Source organism: Hemicordylus capensis, chromosome 3, assembly GCF_027244095.1.
Source record: "Hemicordylus capensis ecotype Gifberg chromosome 3, rHemCap1.1.pri, whole genome shotgun sequence".
NCBI classification, from domain to species: Eukaryota; Metazoa; Chordata; class Lepidosauria; order Squamata; family Cordylidae; genus Hemicordylus; species Hemicordylus capensis.
Genome location: NC_069659.1, coordinates 314,099,225 through 314,113,443, shown reverse-complemented (window position 1 = coordinate 314,113,443; position 14,219 = coordinate 314,099,225). Strand labels below are relative to the sequence as shown.

Here is a 14,219-nt window from a genome sequence, read left to right as displayed (position 1 = left end):
AGGAAAACGCAAAGCTACAGACACACAACCTAGTTATGCACAATTTTTAAAGAAAAATGCATTTAAACATCAGTGAACACCCACATTGGGATGCAAATTCTACCCCTACCCCCTTGGAAGGTGGGAGGGTTAGCAGACATGTGGATTAATTGAGATTTGCCTACACATTGTCGTCCTCTGGGTGACAGTACAGCAATCAGCAAAGCGTAGCTAAGAGGTAAATAATTATTTTATCTTAAGAACTCTTTGCAAACACTTTGGGCTCTGGGCTGGCTCGGAATCAAAGTCTGATACAAACTACCCTGTTTGTTAGGTATATGGGGGGGCTGTTCCATCCTGGGTACTGTATTTTGTAGGGTTGTGGTGGAGGAGAAAGTGGGAGATTTTCATTTGCTTCCGAATTGCAAAGAGGTGAGAGAAACGGAATTCATTTGTTTGTGTGGCTGGAAAAAGGTCCTATGTGCAGGGTCCAGTTCCCATCCAGTCCAGCATCCTGTTTCACACAGTGGCCCACCAGATGCCTCTGGGAAGCCAACAGGCAAAAGTTGAGGGCATGCCCTCTCTCTTGTTGTTGCTCCCCTGCAACTGGTCTTTGGAGGCATCTTGCTTCTGAGTTGCCTGGAGCTGGCTACACACAGCCTTGTAGGGATAAGAGAAATTCTTATATCTGTCATGCTAGATTGCTGAAAATGCTTTGCTATGCTTTTTGCGTGTTCGTTTTATGGGATGTGTTTATCTGATCCTGTGTATGTTTTGTACTTTGTTGTTCTATTCCTAGTATGCACCATAGGCTTGACTATGTAGGCTACATGATGAGAAGTCTAGTATTCTCCCAAACGCACTGGTGATGTTTAAGCCACCCTGACGTTTTGAATGTTGTGTGTTGTCCCATTTTCAGTAGTGTCCAGCAGCAGAACACTTTCCCTACTGGAACAGGTGGTGGGGTGAGTGGGAGGATGTGACAGAATTGACCTTTGTTTGGCTTAAAAACACATTCCAGTTTCATATCAGAACTTCCCTCAGTTCCAAAAACCAATTTTGGCCTGGGACCACATCTTACTACTTTTGTGGATTTATTGTCTCTCACTTGTTTGTCAGAAATCTTGTTACTATTGTTCGGAAAACTACCTTGGGTTGTTTTGCCTATCTCCAAGAGGGGATAGTTAACCTCAAGTTATGTGAGGGGAGGGACACTTGAAGTTGCTATTTCCAACATGCTACTTTGGTGTTAGTTTAGCTTTGTTCAGTGGGACCAGGTTGCATGGCTCCTAGAAATGTTCAAATTTCACTATGATGTAAGCTTTTGTTCTCTGAACTGCAATTTTAGACATAAGAGCTACCAAGCCTCCTGTCTAGAGAAAGGTATCTTGCTTGTGCATTTTTACCATTTTGCTTGGGTTGCCTGTAGACTGTCCAGTTTTTTTATATCTACTTAAATAAGCTAGCTTTTGATTGTTTTAAGCTTGATCTGGCTGGAAGCATGCTGTGTTCTGTCTCCCTATGTGCCTGCTCTGGATATATGCTCCAAAGAGGTTTTAAGGCATTTTGGCTTTGTCTGAAAAACTTGTATTGCTAAAAGGAAATGGAAACAAGTTTGGATAAGTAATGAACACCTCAAAAAATTTTCTTTTTTTTCAGGCATTGTATTTTGTATTTTAAAATTCTATTTTGTATTTTTATTGGTTGTTTACCAAGTATTTTGCATCTAAAATACATTTTCTCAGTATTTTGCCCATCTCTGCCCCCAAGACTCAGTTGCTGTGGGCTGTGGGCAGTGTGCTTCAAAAAAAGTAGCACCTGCTCCAAGAATTAAAAAAAGCAAAAAGTACAAAAAAAGGCCAATAGCCCAACAGGCGGGCCAGAGCACAACCTGTGCCTGAATGCACAAAGGCAGGGGACACAAGAAAAGCAAGCAGTCAACCCAGGTGTGGGGAGGAAGGCAGTCCTGGGCTAGCAGCAGGAAGAGAAGGCCCACTCACTCACTCACTGCAAGGGGGGGGGGGGAATTTAACTAGCTAGCTTTCTCTCTCTCTCAGTAGAATGATTTTGCACGGCCAGGGCTTGCCTTTAAATATTATATGAATTCCCCGCCTTTGCAGTCCCCCCTTGTCCCTCCCCACTGGCCAGTCGTTTGACAGTTTGCCATGAGTGGCAACGTTTCCAAGCCTACCAAAGGGCCAGACAGGGAAGCAGGAGCTCGGCCAATCAATTCTAGTGACACAAGTGTCACAAAATGGCCACCGCTTACTAAAACGAAGGCTCGAGTCTGTCCGAACAACTGGGCTCAGTTTGGTTCGTCATCAGACTGGCACTCATTTTAATGGCTGAGTTTGAACCAAATTGGTTTGAATCTGAACTGGTTTAAAATTATTTAAAATTTGGCTCAAAGTGGGGGAAATGAGCTTCAGATGGATGCAGATTGGTAAGCAACTATGTTGTCCTTTTAAAAACTAGGAAAAGTTGATTGCAATATGGATGCACTGGAAAGAGACAAAAATAGGTAAACGTGTCTTTGAAAACAAAGTTGCTTTATTGAGGGGTAACGGGTACTGATGGCAAAAAGAGGCAAGCATTAGCAGTTTGCAGATTCTGGTAGAGTTTACCAAGTCTTAGCATTAAGGAAGGGGTTAGACATTCCGGATATGACTGGAAGTCACTGACAGTACCAGCCACCACTGAGACCAGGTAGCTATGGAACACAGCTTTTGTCTCTTTTTCTCTAAGCCATTACACCCCCAAACTTCCGGTCATATCCGGAAGACGAGGGCAACGGGGCGGCAGGGAGGTACACTGCTGCCCCGATGGACTTTTTTAAAAAACTGACACCAGCGGCGGGGGGAGCGGCAGGAGGGGTAAGTGCACCCTGCCCTCACTCTTAAAGGGAGATCCCCGCCGCCTTTGAACCACCCAGCCGCGGTTCCTTGCACATCCCTAGAAAGTACTTTTGAACAAGTATCAGTTTGAATAGAAATGGGAGGTAGTCAGGGGGAGGAGACCTCTCTGGCATCACTCACCAAACTGTTAAGTGGTGAGACAGGAAACAAACAGCACAGCACCTGGTGCTATCAGCTTGAGGCGCCCTCTGGGAGTGGAAGGAAGCCTGCATTCCATTACCTTTTGTTTGTTTTATATGCTAACTCATCTGCTCTGATTCTCTGCATATGCTCAGATGCAAACAGAGTGTCAATCTGAGTCCTATTACCTATTAAGTCCTTTTTAAAAAATAAAATCTCCCCCCCCCCCGCAACAAGACGACATAAACAAAAAACAGTAAATAATAAAGGAAGAGAAAGTAATTTTACAGTTAGCAATTCTTAGACATCTCATAATTACATACATCATTCGGGAGATCCAGCAGCCCTCTGTTCTCCAGCTTCTTAAAAAGACACCCACCCACACCAATCTACACTTGCCAAGAATTATTAGAAAAAATAGAGACGGGAAAAAACACCAAAATAGCTATATATTCTAGAAAGAAAAACCAAATCTTGGATAGGGGTGTTGACTCTGTGCTAAATTGTAAATTATGGAAGGCTCCCAAGTATAAAAAAAGGTTTCATCTGAAATATTCTGTAAATAAGCAGTAACCATAGCCATAGAGGCATATTCCCATAATTTTAATAACCACTCATCTACCATTGGGATTATTTGTTGTTTCCATTTAGCCGCATATAAGATCCTAGCTGCAGTGATCATATACAAAGACAGCTCCAAATACTTAGTAGGAATATAGGATTTAGTCATGTTTAACAACAACAAAAGTCTTTGGAGAGTAAGGGGAATTTGTTTAAAATTTCTTGCATCTTACAGTGAAATTTTTTGGAGAATTGCGCTTTGCTACATGTCCACCACATATGATAAGATGTCCCCACATGGCTTTTACACTTCCAACAATCTTCAGGGTAATTACTATCCATCTTTGCAATCATTGTAGGAGTAGTATACCATCTAAAGTACATTTTTTACCAATTTTCCCTTAAAATGCTGTTTGCTGTAAATTTAATGTTCCCCTTCAATTGGTATTTCCACTATTGCGGTCCTTTAATTACCTGGGAACACCAGGAAGTCCTAGTCAGAACAACTGGTGTTCTCAGGAATGCAGCCAGCTTCAGCGTCTCTTCCAGCAAGATGAGAAAATGGCTATGTTTTCTGGTTTGGGCGTGCATTCCAGCATACAAAAAATGGCATTGCAAGCGAGCCTGGTAACATTTTGACACTAGGCATGCCAGTTTATTACTAGTTTGACATGTTGCACAGCATTGGTGGGGTTGACTTTGCTCATTTTAGCTTTGAGCGTCTGGCTGTGTCATTGGGTTGCCAACTGATCAGAATAAGGAAAAACTGCCTGGCTTGTTCCTACGGTTTTAACAGTAGCTCCATTTGCAGAAATCAGCAAGTGAAGCTTTTTATGGCACAGAGGCAACCACAATAACCTATTTATAACTGCAGATCAAGCGGCTATTAACGGTACAGGAGCAAAGCCTTTAAAAGTTGCCTACTAATGGAGCAGCGGGGAAATAACTTGCCTAGGGGAGCAAGAGGTTGCTGGTTTGAATCCCTGCTGGTATGTTTCCCAGACTATTGGAAACACCTATATCAGGCAGCAGCGATATAGGAGGATGCTGAAAGGCATCATTTCAAACTGAGCAGGAGATGGCAATGGTAAACCTACCCCTCCTGTATTCTACTAAAGAAAACCACACGGCTCTGTGGTCACCAGGAGTCGACACTGACTAGATGGTACAACTTTATCTTTTACTTTACTAAACAGAAGAGAATCACCACTATAAAGGGTACCTCTTCTCTACATTCTCAGTGCTGTGAAAATAACTTAACAGCATAGCCAGAAGAATATTTATTTAACATTTTTCTTTACGGCCCAAACTCATGTCTCTGGGCGGTTTACAACAGAAAGGTAAAAACATCAGTTAAAACAGAATAAATGATAACAGAAAAAAGTGACACATTGCAACAATTTTAAATATTTTAAAACAATGTTAAAACTATTAAAACACTATTTAATTAAAAGCCTGGGTGAACAGATGTGTCTCTAAAGACTTAAAATTGTCAGAGATGGGGAGGCTCTTATTTCAGCAGGGAGAGCATTCCAAAGCTTCCGGGTAGCAGTGGAGAAGACCCATCCCCAAGTGGCCACCAGACAAGCTGGTGGCAACTGCAGACAGACCTCTCCTGATGATCTCAATGAGCGGTGGGGTTTATAACAAAGAAAATGTTCTCTTAAATACCCAGGGCCCAAGCAGTTTAGGGCTCTATAGGTTATAATTAGCACCTTGTATTTTGCCCAGAAATTTATCAGCAGCCAATGTAGCTCTTTCAATACAGGAGTAACATGATCTCTCTGAGATGACCCAGAGACCAACCAGACTGCCACATTCTCAACCAACTGTAGCTTCCGGACTACATAGAAGGGCAGCCCCATCTAGAGCACATTGCTGTAATACAGTCTGGAAGTTACAAGCATATGTACCACTGTCCTGAGGTCGTTTATCTCAAGCACCCTGCACCAAATCTAATGATCTCTCCCAGTGGTTTCATGTAGATGTTAAACAACATCGGAGACAGTACGGAGCCCTGAGGGGCACTATACAAAAATTCAGATTTTGTAAAACAGTCTCCAAGGGACACCATCTGGAACCTACCTGAGAAGTAGGAGCGGAACCACTGCAAAGCCGTGCCTCCCACTCCCAACCCCCTCAGACGCTCCAGAAGGATACTGTGGTTGATAGTATTGAAAGCCTCCAAGAGGTCCAAAAGGACCAACAGTCACACTTCCTCTGTCAATTGGAGATCATCCATCAGGCTGACCAAGGCAGTCTCCACCACATAGTCCACCCAGTCTGAAATGGGTCTAGATAATCAGTTTCCTCCATCTAAAGCTAGGAAGCCACCACCCTCTCAGGTACCTTGCCCAGCCACAGAAGGTTGGAGACAGGCCTGTAGTTGCTCAGCTCTGAGGAATCCAAGGCAGGCTCCTTAAGATGAGGCATCCTGCCTTCTCTCAGTGAAGCATTTATTATCTCTGTCAGGCTTTCTACAACAAGCCCCCTGCCAGATAGTATAAGCCATGTTGGGCAAGAGTACTGATGTCAGGCCTGCAATAGGCAGACACCCTTACTTGTGTTTGTATATAGGGATGTGCACAAACCGGTCTGCTTTTCCCTCTCCAGCGCTCCATTTTTTAGTGAAATTTTTGGGGCGGCAGCATTCCTCCCTGCCGCCCCTGCCCCCTTGTTGCCTGCGAAAAGTTGAAGTAACTTCCGCACATGCGCACGCTGCACAACATGTGTGATGTGTGCGGCACGTGCATGCACAGAAGTTACTTTCACTTTTTGCAGGCAACAAGGGGGCAGGGCAGCAGCGAGGAACGCTGCTGCCCCAAAAATTTCACTTAAAAATGGAGTGCCGGAGGGGAGAAAGCGGCGGTAGGGGTAAGTACAACCCCCCGCCCTTAAAGCGACATACACACCCGGCATCTGACCGTGCCTCCGCGGTCCGTGCACATCCCTATTTGTGTATGCACACACACCCTCTCTCTCTACAGGGAGTAGGAAGAAAACATTGTATTAGTAGAATAAGTTAAGTATGGTGCCTATAGGCCATCTCCAGCCTCAGAGGCAAGATATGCCTCTGAATACCAGTTGCAGGGGAGCAACAGCAGGAGAGAGGGCATGCCCTCACCTCTTGCCTGTGGCCTTCCAGCAGGGCTGTTCGTATGAGCAATGTTTGCCATTGTAAAAGGTACCACTGCAGTGACCTGAAGGAAGAGTGGTAAACATACAAGATTTATCAATGCAACTTAAAATGAATGATATAAGGAGCAGTAAGACACAAATAAAAATAACATCAAAATATCTCCCCACTCCCAGTCTTGCAGTGAAGTCTTCAGATAATACAGAAGGGCAGGGGCCATGCATGGAAGAAAATTCCAGCCTTGGTGCAATGGTGAAGAAGTTCCTGTCCTATTTACCCACCTGCCTCACTTCAGATAGCAGAGGGAGAAAAAGCTGGGCCTCAGTTCAATACCTTTATTTTTGATGCGAGCCTTTAAAGTGAAGTGAAGTGTGCTGTCGAGTCACACGTTAGCATCTTCCTATATTGCTGCTGCCCGATATTGGTGTTTACCAGCGGGAATCTGAACTGGCAACCTCTGGCTTGCTAGTTAAGTCATTTCCCCGCTGTGCCATTAGATGGCTTTTACTCATAGTTAATTTTGAATGTCAAAGTATCTGTGCCCCAAGGGTTAAACACTTTACTGAAAATAAGCATGTTTAGCTCTACTTTATAGTTTTGCTTTCACTGGAGTATAGGGATGTGCACGGTCCGGAGAAGTCCGGACCGGCACCGAAGGGGGGCCTTGTTTTTAGGGCGGGGAGGGCTTGCTTAGCCCTCCCGCCTCCTTGCCCCCGCCAGCGCCCGTATTGTACTGTATAGGGGCGCTGGAAACCAGCCGCCCCCCCCGCCGCCGCGGCGGCGAAATAACCTCTAAAACCATCCAGCCCTCCCTCCCTCCCAGCTAGCTGCCCGCCCACCCACCCACCCACCCAGTCGCTCACCCGGTCGCTGGATAAAAAGAGAGAGGAGCTCCGGCACAGAGCTCCTCTCGCTTGGAAGGCCTCCAGCAGAATGGTGGCTTGCGCGCGCGCGCGCATGCGCGCGCCGCAAACCACACCGTTCTCCGGAGGGCCGGGTAGACCGGGCCTCCGATCGCTGGGTAGACCGGGCCTCCGATCGCCGGAGGCCCGGTCTACCCAGCGATCGGAGGCCCGGTCTACCCGGCCCTTTCCCGCCGGGTAGACCGGGCCTCCGATCGCTGGGTAGACCGGGCCTCCGGCGATCGGAGGCCCGGTCTACCCAGCGATCGGAGGCCCGGTCTACCCGGCCCTTTCCCGCCGGGTAGACCGGGCCTCCGGAGAACGGCGTGGTTTGCGGCGCGCGCATGCGCGCGCGCGCAAGCCACCATTCTGCTGGAGGCCTTCCAAGCGAGAGGAGCTCTGTGCCGGAGCTCCTCTCGCTTTTTATCCAGCGACCGGGTGAGCGACTGGGTGGGTGGGTGGGCGGGCAGCTAGCTGGGAGGGAGGGAGGGCTGGATGGTTTTAGAGGTTATTTCGCCGCGGCGGCGGCGGGGGGGGGGGCGGCTGGTTTCCAGCGCCCCTATACAGTACAATACGGGCGCTGGCGGGGGCAAGGAGGCGGGAAGGCTAAGCAAGCCCTCCCCGCCCTTAAAGACATACCCCCCACCCGGACCCGGACCAGGCAGGGCCGGACCGGTCCGGCAGTTCGGCCATTCTTTGGAATGGCTGCCGGACTGGTTCGGACACACCACTACTGGAGTAGTGTTACTGGAATAGGGTTGGGCTGAGGACATCAGGCAGCAAATTCCAGCAAAACACTGGGCCAGTTGCTTTCAGCTCACAAGCCTGATGTTGGAATAAAATGGGGAACAATATATGCCACAATATGCTACTTTGAGGAAGGATGGAATGTTTATATCCTGGCCTTCTCCTAAGCAAAAGGTAATATAAATACACTTTTATGGGTAACCATTTGCCTACATTTCTAAGCTGTGAGCGTTAAGAATGTTTGGCTGACAGTTTTAGGATGGGGAGGGCGTGTATGATCCAAAGGCAAAGGATGGGGCTCTTTGAATGGTTGTGTAATAGGAGTTCCAACCAGTGTGATGTATTTATGCAGGCATAGTAAAACCAGCACCAATTGAAATGCCCTCTTCTGAACCACAATCAAAGGTAAAATATCTCTGTTCTCCTAATCTAGTCATCCGACCCAGCTATAAAGGAGACCAGAGGGCTTTAAGCCACCTGTCTCGGCTCTTGCGCTAGTGCGTGCAGCCAAAATTTCTAATCTAGCATCGTATTTGCACTGTCTTTTCTTGCAAAGCTCCTGGGCATCGAACATTTATGTAATAGGGAAAACATTCCAGCTAATGTCATCTGTCAAATGGACACATACTCAAACGTCACAATCACTCGTAGTACCGAAAGCCTACTTTGGTTTTGACGTCAGCCGTAAATTCATCCTATCACCGGCGTGCCTGTAGAAGAGAGTGGGAAAAGTGTTGTGCGGAAAGGCCGTTTCATTTCCTGCTGTCTCCTTTTTCCTCCCGCCTCTGTTAACAACTGTAGCACCACTTTCCCCTGTCCATCAACGAGTCATGCACTGTGCATATGAGCATGTTCAGAACATTGGAGCATGCTCAGTATGGTCAAATGAAGCTCCTTTTCGTTTAGGTGCTACAGCACCATTTCATTAACCTGCTGTGAACGACAACAGAAAGACAGGAAGCTTGCAGTTTTCGAGGCGCCCAGCAGAGGGTGAATGTGCCTGCCGTGTTTTCCCCGTTGACGCAAACCGGGCGCTCTAGCGAGAGCTGCTCTATGGCAAGCGCAGGCCCCTGGCGCTGGCGGAAGGAAGCGTTTGTCGTCTGCAGGAAAGTGGCAGGAGCGCTTGTTTGGGTTCGGTAGGGTTGGAGCCTGAGCGGGTCGCCGAGGTGAAGAGCCGCCGCTGCCATGGGGGTGCCGAAGTTTTACCGGTGGGTCTCCGAACGATATCCCTGCCTCAGTCAGGTGCTGAAGGAGCATCAGGTGAGAAGCGGCTTGGGTTCTCCCCTGCCCCATTTCTTTGGAGGGCCTGGGGGCCTCTCAGGTGTGTGTGTGTGTGTGTGGCGGGGGGGCGCTTTCTTTTCTCCCAGGCGCTGGTGCCAGTCTGGGGCAGGCGGCGGCATCCTGGAAATCTTGCCTTGACCTTTCGTCGGAGGCAGCTGCTCTTTTTACCAGGAAGCCTTCATCTGCTTGTGGACATCAGACCAAGCTCAGTTTAATCCTGCAGTCCAGGCTGGGATAACTGGGTTCCTCGGCTTATTGCTGCTCGCTGGGAAACACCATCCCCACCTTCCCCGTTTTTCAGGTTTGGGTCTCCCTCCGCCCCCCCCCCACACACACCGCGGCGGGTGGGAAGCAGTTTGCGGGAGGCGATGGCGAGTGTCAAAGCAGTCACTAGGGAAAGGCTGGTTCGTGACCCATCGCCCTCTAGCCTTTTCTCCGTCCCTGCGATGGCAGCCTCCGGCTTTTCGTTCAAGTAAACGTGAAGCTCGTCGCGGAGAAAGTTCCACGGAACTCGGTGTAAACCTTGTCTCTTGGCCCAGAGGCGTCAGGCGCTTCGCTTTCGGGATCTGTTTCGAACAGGAGTGATATCAGTGTTTTCATCCGCAAGCTATGCTCTGCTTTTTGTTTATTCTGTCCCCTGAAGAGTTCTGTGTATTTGGAAAGCTTGTGTACTCTCACATCATCAGAAGCTGGTCCAATAAATAGGCTTTCCTCTTCATTATTTCCCCTTTTGTTAAGTATACCAGGAAATTTTTCACCTGGGGCATTTAAAGCCCTTTAACTCGCATCTTCTCCAGAATGGAGGGAATGTATTCACATATGTCAGCTTTACTCCGAAGTCCCTGCGAGTTATCGGGAAGCAGTTCCGGAGACACACACAATTCAGGTTCTTCACTGCACATTAAAAGTGTAGCCTGATTTATATCCGGGGTTAAAAAAAAATCCACTATTTACATCGGTTTTTTGGAACAACTTCAAACTCGCAGTGAAGCCTGCTGTCTGGGAAAGCTCCTGGTTAACTTTCTGCTTCCATCCTTGATCTGGTTCAAGCGTTTGAATTCAGAGAGACTGGTAACATAGTTACCAAGTCCCGTCCTGACCCGACCCCCCACCCCAATTCAGAAAGCTTGAACATGAGCGTCCAGGCCGTCACCTAGAATGAGAATCCACAAACCTTCAGTAACTCAGCCACTGTTTCTCATTTGCTTACTTCTGAATTTGCTCTTATTTGGTGACCAGCCAATTAAAGCTTTTAGCTAAGTAAACTGCCACTTTAAGTAAAAGTGAAATTTCCATCCTCATTTTAAGGTGGTTTTATTTGTTTCAGGATGGCTACAGCTGTGTAGTTACTGAACTGTCTAATATGTTAGGCATATTACCCTGCAGGTGCAATGCTGTATACATTTGCTTGGAATAAATCACATCTGTACTTAACTGCGAAGTAAATATCAAATAGTTTGGCATTAACCATAATAACAGAACATTATTTTCTGTAGCTTTATTTTAAAACACAGGATTAAAATGCACTTCTGCAATTGCTGAGCGAAATATGTATCAACTCACAACACTGTAAGGTTATTTATATTGCTGCTGACAGATTTTGTTTCACTTTTGTTTCTATTGGAGCTTCCCGCCCCAGGGTTTAGATTCCAGCATAGAACTAAAAGGTTTGCAGCAGTGAAACATTTTAATTATACTTTCTGTTTTGCTTTAATGTCTTGGAAGTTCTATGTTAGTCCTCATATTTTATAAAAATGTGTGTCTACTCTTTGGTCATCACTGGCTGACATCCAGCCAAAAAATTGTGTGAGGGGCACACTTTTGTTCATGCCTGAAGAGGGATGATTTTGTGTTATTCCCTCTAAAGTTGCCTGTGTTTTCTAAAAATATGTCCCCGGAAGTCCCTCAGCATATTTTTGGGAGGCACTGGTTGCTGGGGGGGGGGGGTTTGCTGAAAACTGCTGTGTGCACATGTGCACACACAAAATAGTTACCTTCATGAAATTTTTAGACTGGATGTCAGCCATTGTTTTAGCCATCCAGCTTGGCCAAATTATTTAATACCTGTGTATCTTGCCATTAGCCACCTAATGGTGCAGTGGGGAAATAACTTGCCTAGCGAGCCAGAAGTTGCCAGTTTGAATCCCTGCTTGTATGTTTCCCAAACATAACAGGCAGCAACTATATAGGAAGATGCTGAAAGGCATTTCATACTGCGTGGGAGATGGCAATCATAAATCCCTCCTGTATACTACCAAAGAAAACCACATGGCTCTGTGGTCACCAGGAGTCGACTCCGATTCGATGGCACAAGTTTACCTTTATCTTGCCCTTTCTCAGAGGAGATGAAGGCATTTTAGCCTTCAAGCAGATCTGTGAGTTTGGCTGGGCTGGGAGATGCTAACTTGCCCTAGGCCAGCTTCATAACTGAGCAAAGATTTCAACCAGGGTTTGTGGTGCTGCAACTCAACACTCTGGTTCACACTGCATGAGCTCCAAGTTTACAGCAGTGTGTGATTTCAAAGTTTCCTATGTTTTGATTTTCATCAGGAAGAAAAAACATGCAATTATCCATTCCCAGGTGATAATGCTTGGGTTATAATCTATTAAAATTTCCAGTCATAATTGATTTGAATGCTCCAGGTAGCTGCTTTCAGACAATGCTGAAGGGCACTGGTCTTTGTACAGGGAGAATGTGCTTCATGGTTCTGCTGGAGTTGTCCTCCTGGAGCATTTTATGGTTGTGAGCTTCTTGTGCATTGTGATTGATAAACTGTGAGATTCAGAGATAATATTGAGGATGGAAATCTTTGGCTGTACTAGAAGTAGTATAAAGAAGAAAACAGAAAAAAATGTGCATTAGGAGAACATATTAATAATGGCTTGGATCTGAAGATGCTCTTACATGAGTAGAAGGGATCAAAGTGGCCCCTGAATACCTTAAGTTACCCCTTCCACTGCAGTTCCTGTACAACATCCTATGCTATTCTGGAGGTCCCCTTGGCCAGGCCTCAATCATCAGGAGCAGTTTTGTGGGGAGGGGCCATAGGGATGCAGTGGGGGAAAGGGGGTACAAAATCCCTGTTGCTTAAGCAAAACTTTACTTTGGCATCTTTGGGTGCAAGCCAATGTTATTTTATGATACATTACTTATTGTAAGCTGTTTGGGGTTTCTCCAAGAAGAATGAGGCAAATGTCGTCTAAGTAAATAAATGCTGTTGATAAAGCATTGGTGATAGTAGTGGCTATGTTTCATAATCAATTGCGACAGTAGTTCGAAACAGTTGTAAAAAATCACAGAACTGGGAGGGGCAGAGACAGTATATAGTTCACTGTCACTTTTGCAAGGCAAAGCCATCCTACTCTGGCTCCCCTCCTGTGATTCTCTATGGTCCAGAACATGGTATGAAAAAACCCCACAGATCTGATAACAAAACAATAACAAAACAATATACAAATATAGATTATATTGAAGGTGAAACATACATGTGTATAGTAATATGAATAAATCATTCAAGTCAAGATGACATCCAAACAACAATAGAAATATGGACGTAAGAAATAACATCCAAACAACAGAAATAGATAAAAACAACAGTATAATATTGATGAAGTGTGTAAACAGCAGCTTTCTGGTAATGTTTGCTGTTTCAATAAACTTTTTCAAGTGCTCATAAAAGTTCAAATTGTTCTTCATAAGAAATAACATCTTTATACTTCTGTGCTGAATGATAGATCCTTCTTTGAGAGTCCACAAGTCTTCTCCCACCGTATGTTCATTCTATGAAAATATGCCCATATTCACCAATATGTATTATTGTCATAGTAATCTCTCTCTCTCTCTCTATATATATATATATATGAATGACTCAAAGCTGTAAAGTGTCCCTGATTGGTTAATAAAAAGCATATATTGATGAATACTGTTAATACATCATAAATAGAACATTGGTCATTGACAGCAAAAGACTGTTATTTAGATGTTTGCCCCTATACATTATCATTATTACATATTATAAGTCATTGTACTCTATTTTAACTAGAATCCCTAAAATCAAGTTTGTTCAAATATTCAGGCTTATAAATAAGTGGCATATAGTAACTCGCCAATATAAGATTCCCATCTAATGTAAATGGTATTTCCCCAGGGTTATTCAGAACCTCTCTCCTCAAAAGTTTCTAACTGAATGAATAACTTGTATTCAACTACAGCTACTTATAACAGCTGTGTTAAAGTATGTTGGTTAAACCCAAAATCTTTAAAGGGATAAAATGTTCTGTTAGGAATAATTTTTTAAAAGCAGTATTAAACACATATAATTAATTCTTTGTAGGTATGAAGAGAGATCCAAATGTTCACTAAGACCCATACGGGAAATGGATTTTAAAGTAAAGATCCAAAAGGCCTCTCTTTGGTTTAATTTAGAACTCAACTCTTCCCCTTTTCTTGTATTAACTGTCTCAATGGCAAATAATTTCATTGCCTCTGGTGAGTGTTTAAATTTGATGAAATGAGCAGTAAGGGGGGCCTGCATGTTTTTAATTCTAATTTTACCCTTTTGTTCTGTAATTTGAGTT

The 14,219-nt window shown here is 45.1% G+C and overlaps 1 protein-coding gene and 1 long non-coding RNA gene across 6 annotated transcripts in view; one reads left to right on the top strand and one right to left on the bottom strand.

Moving 5' to 3' along the window:
* Positions 1–2,236: 2,236 nt before the first annotated feature.
* Positions 2,237–14,219, top strand: part of XRN1 (5'-3' exoribonuclease 1) — a 120,434-nt gene continuing 108,451 nt past the window's right edge. For 4 of the 5 annotated variants that reach the window (XM_053306889.1, XM_053306887.1, XM_053306888.1 and 1 more), the window contains exon 1: positions 9,219–9,620. In XM_053306889.1, the coding sequence (XP_053162864.1) occupies positions 9,546–9,620 (75 nt within the window). In that variant the 5' untranslated portion in view covers positions 9,219–9,545. Of the gene's footprint in view, positions 2,423–9,218; positions 9,621–14,219 lie in introns of those variants that run through there. The other variant, XM_053306886.1, reaches the window with a different exon arrangement.
* The window catches only part of LOC128349830 (uncharacterized), a 49,925-nt gene continuing 48,799 nt past the window's right edge, over positions 13,094–14,219 (bottom strand). The window contains exon 4 of the long non-coding RNA XR_008319024.1: positions 13,094–13,422. This is a non-coding gene — a long non-coding RNA (uncharacterized LOC128349830). The remainder of the gene's footprint in view (positions 13,423–14,219) is intronic.